General features: G+C 36.5%; 1 protein-coding gene across 1 annotated transcript in view; it reads left to right on the top strand.

Annotated features, from left to right (window-relative positions):
• Positions 1-321: 321 nt before the first annotated feature.
• Positions 322-8,692, top strand: part of LOC104411976 (asporin-like) — a 10,611-nt gene continuing 2,240 nt past the window's right edge. The window contains exons 1-3 of the mRNA XM_010022547.1: positions 322-365; positions 1,365-1,509; positions 6,417-7,318. Of these exons, the coding sequence (XP_010020849.1) occupies positions 322-365; positions 1,365-1,509; positions 6,417-7,318 (1,091 nt within the window). The remainder of the gene's footprint in view (positions 366-1,364; positions 1,510-6,416; positions 7,319-8,692) is intronic.

Genomic DNA, 8,692 nt, shown 5'->3' with positions numbered 1-8,692 from the left:
GATTTTTCTGCATAACTTGTTAAGCGTGCCAGTTTGACAGGCTGCTTTAGGAAAAGGTTTCTGCTCTTGCCGTTTGGTTTAGCAGATGCTGGGTTGCAGTTCTGTACTCACAGTGCAGGGGATTAGGGAGACAGAAGGATCTCCATGAGGGAATATGGCAATTGTCCAGTGTAAACCCAGCTGTATCCAATAGGCATTCCTCTCAAGGACTGTCCCCAGTTCAGTTATCTGTTTGTCAAATCAACTGAACATTATCTTCTGCTTGGAATAATCACTTAGTTCTACATTCAAGGAGTAGGATTAGCTACTACTGAAGGTATGATGGAAAGGATGGAAGGAAGCAGGCAACAGTGCAAAGCAGTATGGTAAGATACAGAGATTTACGAAATACGCTGCTTTGTATGTTGTAAATCACTGAGTACAAAGGAAAAAACTATGCATAGAAAGTTCCTAAAATAATCACAAGCCAAACTGTAAGCCTTTCAAAACTTTACATCTCTAGCTGGCACAGCTAGTAGATATGTGAGAGAAGCACTAACAAGTAGAGAGAAAACTCTGAGGGGAACCATAATGTTTTCCATCTGTCAGGTGGTAAATAGGCCTTATTGATCATCTACCACTTGGTTTATACTAAATGCTTTCAAGCATTTCACATCTGTAATTTTTGAATACAAGAATAATTAAACTTTGATTTATGGGAATTACACAGACACAGGTAACTAGATTTTTGTCTAGTCTTTCAAAAACATGTACTAACCAGCAGCACTCAGCTGTACTATAGATATTCAGAAAGTGAGTAGAATATTTTAGCTTTAAAATAACAGCTGCCTGAGTTTGTGGGTTTTTTTTGGGGGGTCTGAATAATGCAAAAGGAAGAGTGAAAAAGCTTCAGTGTTGCCTTTAGTTGTGTTTTTACTGTTTCTAATACTGGGTCACAGAAGATATACAAAGCTTTTACAGCCCCACTATAAAACAGCTCTTTATCTTTTCTCCACTAATTCTGTGGTGTCACACTTAACAAAACTAGGAAACTGGAGATAATATAGATGTTTGCAGATTAGATGTCAGGTAATAAATAACACTAATTTCGCATACCTACAAATGTAAAGGCACCTTATCACTGTTTAAGTTTCTCACTCTTTGTAATGCCTGCCAACATTTTAACCCAGTCAAATTACGGTATTGTTTTTGCTGTTTTTTCACTGGGATAAAACACACAGTCATAATATCCTTTTATCAGATTTCATGGTATAAAAGGACTTTGGTGCTTAATTCAAGCTGTATGTTGCCGAGACAATTTCAGAGCTTCTGTTTTGGAAGATGTATTTATTTTACCTTTTAGTCATTGTCTTTTCTTTTCACAGTGGTCTAAGTACCACTTGCCCAAGAAGATGCAGTTGTGACCCTGCCCAGTCAGTGCAATGCTACAGAACTACGGAGATCCCCAGAGAGATTCCTTTTAGCACCAGGAGACTCTACATCAGCCACAGCAAAATTAAACAACTCCAGGTAGGAAAAAATCCAGCAAAAATACTTTCTGTAGTGCACTGTAACCGAAAGCTGTGCTTCCCACATGGTGGTAGCTTTCAAGTGAAGAGAGAATCTTATTCCACATTCTAAAAACTCATGAAATGCTGCCAAATCTGGTTTTATTTTTACTTACTTTTTTAAGGATATGTAAATATATTCCTACAGGGTTTTCATTATCCTGCAGTCTCCGAGCACCACTTCACACTGCCACAATGATATTTTGTATACAACTCAAAAATTAGTAATTTACAACTAGGAGCCAAATGTTGACTAGTTTTTATATGGTCAAATAACCACTTAGTTCCAGAGAAATTGTTTAACTTGTTAAAAGCTTTTGCAACTTTTGATACAATATAATACTTTTTCACAGTAAATGGAAAGATTTTATGTACTAGAATCATTTCCCTAATAAATGAAGTTCTTTTTCCCCTCTGCAGTTGCAAGTGTCAGGTACAACTGCTATTAGAAATGGCAGAGGAAGTTAGAGTCTAAGGCAGAATGTGAGATGCTTCTAAAAGTAATGCTAGGCCTATCTAACAACCCATATAAACAATAGCAGGTTATAACTGAAGCTGCCAGCTATTTGTGTTGTTAAAAATGTTTGTGCTTGGTTTCTTGAGGCATAACTGGATTGCATTATTAAAGGCATGATCAGTTTATACTTATTTTGCACTGTGCTCTGGAACAGCTTTTCTGTTTCCTACCCTGAAATATTTTCATTTAATAAATTCAACTTCTACTGATAGACAAAAGAGAAATACAACCCCCTGTATTATATGTGCTTGCTGGGTATCAATATACTACAAGTAATAAGAAATGAGATACATTTTCTTTCAAGTATGCTTGTCCTCTTACAAAGAATATAACATTGACTGCTCTAATGCAACTTTGATTTTGCTCTCAGGATTGAATGAAATAGGCTAGAAGGCAACTTTGATCAACATGTGGGATACCTGTTGCCCACTGAAAAGCGGTCAGTAATTTTACAATTTAATTCTGAAAAGAGTTTACTTTTTTTTTAGCTGCTACTAGTATCTCTGGTTTTCTTGGTTTAGCTCCCATACCCACTATGTCGAAGTTCATTGGTGTGATTTAGCTATATTGATGTGCTCTAGTTAAACAAAAGATCTGTCAAATGAATTTTTTATTAGGAAATACATTTTCTGTGCAAAAAAAATCATTATTTTCTTTCCAAGATAAGACAGATGAGCCATTTTTCCTTTCTTAGGCTAGTTGCCCATACCTGTCAGCTACTCCTCATTTAGTAGTAAAGTGGCCTTAGGTTCTGACGACAGCAAAACGCAGGTGTTATAAAGCATTTAAATGTTGGACATAAGTGAATAGAGCAGTGGAATAAATGACTGTTCAGAACAAACGATGCGTGAAACCTTCTAAGGGTTTTTCACTTTATATATTAATTCAACTGAGCAATCAGTATACCTTACTTATACTACTGACTTAGCATTGGAAAAAATAAGTCCTTTCATGCCTGTAGTTACGCAGATTGTTTTCTTAAGATGAGACTGGGTCTCTGAATATATTTTTCACTTTTCTTTCCATGCAACAAATTATGCTTCTGAGATCTTGACATCATAAATGCATATGCTTAATTTTACACAGCTAAGCAATTCCACTGGCAGATATCATAGTACTTGCAGAAACAGGGTTTGGTTTTTGCTTGCAAAGTGCATGTCTGGAAGCACTAGAAGAGCTCCATAGGGAGTTTTGTTGTTGTTGTTGTGGGGGTTTTGTTTGCCTCTTTTTTAAACTCCTTTACTTACTTAATCTTAGAGAAAATAACATTTTCAAAAAGAAGCTGGATGGAAGCCTGACTTGCCACAGCTGACCTCCAAGACACTGTTGTATGTAAGCATTCACATATACTATGGTTTGGCAATTAACTGCCTCAGAAGAATAAACAAATAGTGTTTTAAACTGAGTACCAACTACTTTTGGGCATTAATTTGCATTGCTTATTATTAAAATTGTGAAGAAATGAAAAAGAAAAGAAGATGTGCTTGCATGCTAAATACTGTATGTTTCGAAGAAAAACAAAACAAAAAGTGGACCTTGTATTTGTTCTGACAAAGTTGATCATCATTGAAAACACTGGCTGGAATTTTTGCTTTTGGTATTTTTACCAACTGGAGTTTGTTATAAACAGACTTCATAATAACAAAACTTTTTATTATTTTTAGCATCTTTATTCAGTAATGTCTGCCTTCTCTTTAATTTGAAGACCAACTGTAACATGTTTACTCTCACTTTAAGGTTTAGGTTATTTCTAACTATTTTAATATGTGGGTGTTTACATGCTAAAAGGAAATAGTTTATCTGGCCTCCACAACAGGGAACTGGTTTAAGAAACTGCTTATAACAAAGCCCAGTTCACAAAAACAAGTCATTAAAGTGTCAAAATTATTAAAATGTTTCTATCAAAATAACAGTATCTTAGATCCATTTTCATTAGATCTACTTTTTAAAATGTAAAACTATATTAGTGTCACTTTACAGACAGTCCAGTTACAGAAGCAAATATCACTTCGTGGCAAAAAGAGAGCTGGTAGGCTTTCAAGTATGTCTTGATTTATATTAGGAAGACTGTGGTTTGTAACAGCATGGACAAATATTCAGGTATCAACTGCAAAGCCTAGCAATGCATACCAAATAGGTGGAACACAGATTATAATAATCCACATTAAGAAGTCTAACATCATTAAAGAATGGATGTCTGTAAATTGACTCTTACGTAGCTCTTTGTCACTTCATAAAGTGAAAATTAAGCCTTTTAGAGACACAGCAATCAGCTGAGGAAAAGCAGGAAATACTGCTTTTGAACTTGTAACAGAAAACATGTCGAACTTATGAAGGTTCACATTTGTTTCAATTTCCTTAAGACTGTTTTCTCAAATATGAGTATGTTTTTCTGCTTGTGAGCAATGCAGTTCATTCCTATGGGACTTCCCATGATAAAGCTTTGCAAGATTAGCCTCCTAATGACCAAAACCGGACACACAATTCTGTAATTACTATACAGAAAAATACATATATTACAAAACTGCATTTATAGTAAAAATAGAAAATGGACAACTTCATTACTTAATGTTGAGAACGTAAGGGTTTTTTTTTTTTGGGGGGGTGTTTTTTGTTTTTTTGTTTTTTCAGGAGGTATATTTTCTCATTGAACTTAAATGTAATTGATGAAGAAACCTGCACCAATAGAAGTTCCATATCTATACTTTCTTGCTAGCTGCATCAAATCTTGCAATGCTCAGAAATGACAAGACAGAATAAATATAATCAGAAAGTAGTGACGACTAAGGATACCAAAGCAAAATGAAATCTGACTCTTCTTTCACAGCTGTGTGGGCGCGAATTTTAACAGAAGTTAAAATGCAGAGTTTGTAGCTAAGGTAAAGAGATAGAACCCCAAAACATCCAAGAGTTCAATAAATGAAGCTGGAAGTCATGTTTTAAGAGTCATCTTTATAAGCTGATTTCACATACACAAGTTTAATAGCCAAATGTATTAATCAGGCTCATAGAACAAAATTACTACCCAGTATCTGTACTGCAAAAGGAACTGTACTGCTTTCCATGTACATTCCTGACTGGGCCAAGGGGTTATGCTGTAGAGCATGTTTTATAGCTTCTCTCAATGAAAGTAAAATGTGGTGGTAGCTACCTGTCTCTGGGGGACATAGGACTATAGTGTTAGTTTAATATCTCTTACTGATGTGGTACTCATGAAACCTGTGGTGAGATGTTTATTGGACATGGGAAGGGCAAATGGATGAAGATACTCCTTCCCACCTCTCCCATGCAGAACACCTGCTTATCTTGCTCTGAGCTTTCTGCAATTCCCATATAAATGATTTTTTAAAAATCAAGCATCTAGGCCAATGGGCAGCATCTCTGGATAGTTTTAGAAAACTACTGTCTAAGCAACTGGTGTGCTCGGAGAACTCCCGGATTCAACCTTATTGCATGCTTCCCCTTGGCTTGGAGGAAACTGCTAGATTCACTTAAGTTTGCTTCTTAACTTGAGACACAAGATGGCAAGCTTTGGTAACAGGCAGGATCCAGCAAAGCAGAAAAATAATGAAGCAATTAGTATGCCTCTGTATATTACAGTTACAGTCAACATCTAAATTCCATTTCCTACTGCAAAGCATCTGTTTATTGCCAACTAACAAAAATCTAAGCTTGTGTAAAAGCAATCTGTTCCACTGAGGTGATTTTCAGACCAAGCTGATCTGACACTTTTGGTTTGGTCATCTTAATAATATGTGAGGTTTTTACTTTAAAGTAAAGGAGAGATGGTGAGGGGAGAGAAGAAATACATACGTCAGGTTTTAGTTTCCTGTAAAAACTTTATAGTAGGGAGAGGTGATGATATCCATGTGTACTTCCTCTGGGGAATACACGCTGCGATGACAGTACTGCTGATATATGGAAATGGCTGTACAATGAACTCAAAACTGCTCCAGCAAGCTCTGTTGAGCACAGCGAACATTAACAACCATCTATTTTCTGCAAAGATTGTGATATTAGATCTCCATTTAATGGTGATATTAGATCTCCATTTTATAGAGACTATCCACCAGGAAGAAGTAAAAGGAATATTCCTTATTCAAACATTGTGTTTGTTCAAAACCAGACACAATATGAACTTAACAAAATTCTAGAAACGTAAGTAAATACTGGCAAACTGCAAGTACTTTAAGTAAGATCTCTATCACTACCATTTCTCTTAGTTTCTCATTCTAAATATATAGTTTCTCAATATATACTAGCAATTGTCAAAGCACCCAGAAGAAGTACCCGGTGAGGAGATCCATAAATAGATGGTGTACTATCACATGACTTTTTTATTTCTCTTTAAGATTACTGACTTCAGGAGAATGTCAGCCCTTGAAGAGCTGGTCCTATCATGCAGTGGCACAGAATCAATAGAAAACGATACTTTCAAAGCTCTGAGCACCTTGAAGTCCCTGGAACTCTACAAAAATCAGCTAAAACACATACCCACCTTCCTTCCACCTGGCCTTGAAATTTTAAAACTTGCTGATAACTCCATCAACATTCTGCATGCATCTGATTTTGAAGGTTTGCTGAAACTAAGAGTGCTCGATATTCGAAACAACTTGATTGCAACCCTGCCTTCAAGTGCATTTTCTTCCCTTTTCAATTTACAAAGTCTGATTCTAGACGGCAACAACATGGAATCTGTGCCTGCACCACTTAAGCTTCCTAGGTTGAAGTATCTGAGCATGTCTGATAATAAACTGAACTCATTCCCAACCAACTTCTTTGCATCTTTCCAGAATCTACAGTTTCTCAGTTTAAGTGGCAACTTTCTGACAAAAGTGCCTCTTGACCTACCTAAATCCCTGCTGTCACTAAAATTAGAGAAAAACCAACTTAAAACAATAAGACTTCGAGACATGAAACACCTAGAAAACCTGTATGAGTTCTTCCTGTCAGAAAATCAGCTAACATCAATAGATGGTGTCCAGCTTCTTCCTAACTTAACAACACTGGAGCTCTCTAAGAACCAGCTCCACACTATGCCAGTCAGGCTGCCTGGCAGACTACAGAAACTCGACTGCAGCAGTAACCTGATTCAAAGGGTGACAGCACAGGACTTCCAAGGACTACAAGACCTCAAGCACTTGTTTCTTGACAACAATGCTGTTAGCATGTTTGAGGCAGGAGCTCTTCAGCAGTGTGCACAGCTTTCGAATCTGGCGCTGGAACAGAATCTCCTCATCTCTATTCCTCTGAGGTAAGTGAATCTGAGGAGAGCTGGCTGCCAGGTGTCATCTCTCCTCTCTTACACTATGACAGCCAAATGGGAAAAAAATTTGTATTCAGACCCAGTCATGGTAGAAGTCTATCCATACCATAAACCCATTGCCATAACTGGCACTAATTAGCACTCTTGTTAGCAGTTTCAGCATAGAACTGTTTTCATTACCTGTGTAGTCCCCAGTGAATCTACTAATTTCAAAACCCTCCCTGCCAGTGAGACTACTTTGTTTAATTAGCACACGAATAAGAGGAACCTGCTAGGAGACTATAACAGAATTATTACAGAGAAGTTTTACTGCTGCTTAGATTTATCTTCCCCCATAACATGAAATTAATAGAGCATTCAATAAAAAGGAAAGACAGCAATTTTAAAGCTGGTGTTTCTAGCAACCCACACTGAGTTTGTTAAAATATTAAGATTTCAGGAGCAGAGTCTGGTCAAAAAGAATGTGCTTTTCCAGTGGATATTAGCATTCACAACTTCATTAAATTCACACATTACAAAGTATTTGGGATGCATATAAGCTCTCCAGCCTCAGGCTATAAGTAAAATTCTAGTCAAAGAAGCACAGAAGAAACATCCCTTGGGCATGCTGTGTTCATTAATGCCCTGCTTATAGGTTCTCTCGCATCCATATGAGTGTTGGTCCTGGCCATTATCAAAGATGACATACTAAGCCAAATGGAGGCTGATCTGATATAAAGTGGCAATTTTATTAATTCAAAAAGCTGTGCAATAAGATGGCATAAAAATAGCAAAGTAATTCCATTAACATCAACTGCTTTAACACAACTGCACTATTAGATTTTATTTTTTATGGCTAGTGGACAGGTTTAACTAGCCCAAATAAATAATGCAGTAAAATTTCAATTCGTTTAGCATCAGGTCCTTTAGCATTCGAATCTACTTGGCAGCAGCTTTATAATCAGAAAGTGATTTAGTGGTACATAAATATTTGATTTCAGTCTAGCTTGACAGGAATGTTTAATGCTTTCTCGTTACTTTAGTATTGTCTAATCCATCTTATTTTACAACCTTCGCAGTCAAGAGAATTAACAGGAAGGAGTTACCTATTAGCCTTTAAACAGTACAGCTTTTAAGGAAATATCGTGGACTTTTTATTTTCAACTCAATGATGAATGCAGATTTGAAGGGGAGGCTGTAAACATAAAAAAGGGAAAAAAATGACAAGACATAAAATTCATGGACTTAATTTGTCTGATGATCACCAGGTAAGGATGGATATACAGAAATAAAAGTATTGCTTCTAACAGTTACCTAAGAACTCAGACACCAGTGTCACAGGTTAAAAAATATAGGTAATGTGCTACAGTTAATGGGTCCTAG

Source organism: Nestor notabilis, unplaced genomic scaffold, assembly GCF_000696875.1.
Source record: "Nestor notabilis isolate BGI_N333 unplaced genomic scaffold, ASM69687v1 scaffold20349, whole genome shotgun sequence".
Lineage (NCBI taxonomy): Eukaryota > Metazoa > Chordata > Aves > Psittaciformes > Psittacidae > Nestor > Nestor notabilis.
Note: the sequence above shows the minus strand (reverse complement) of the source record. Positions and strands in the feature narration are given on the sequence as shown.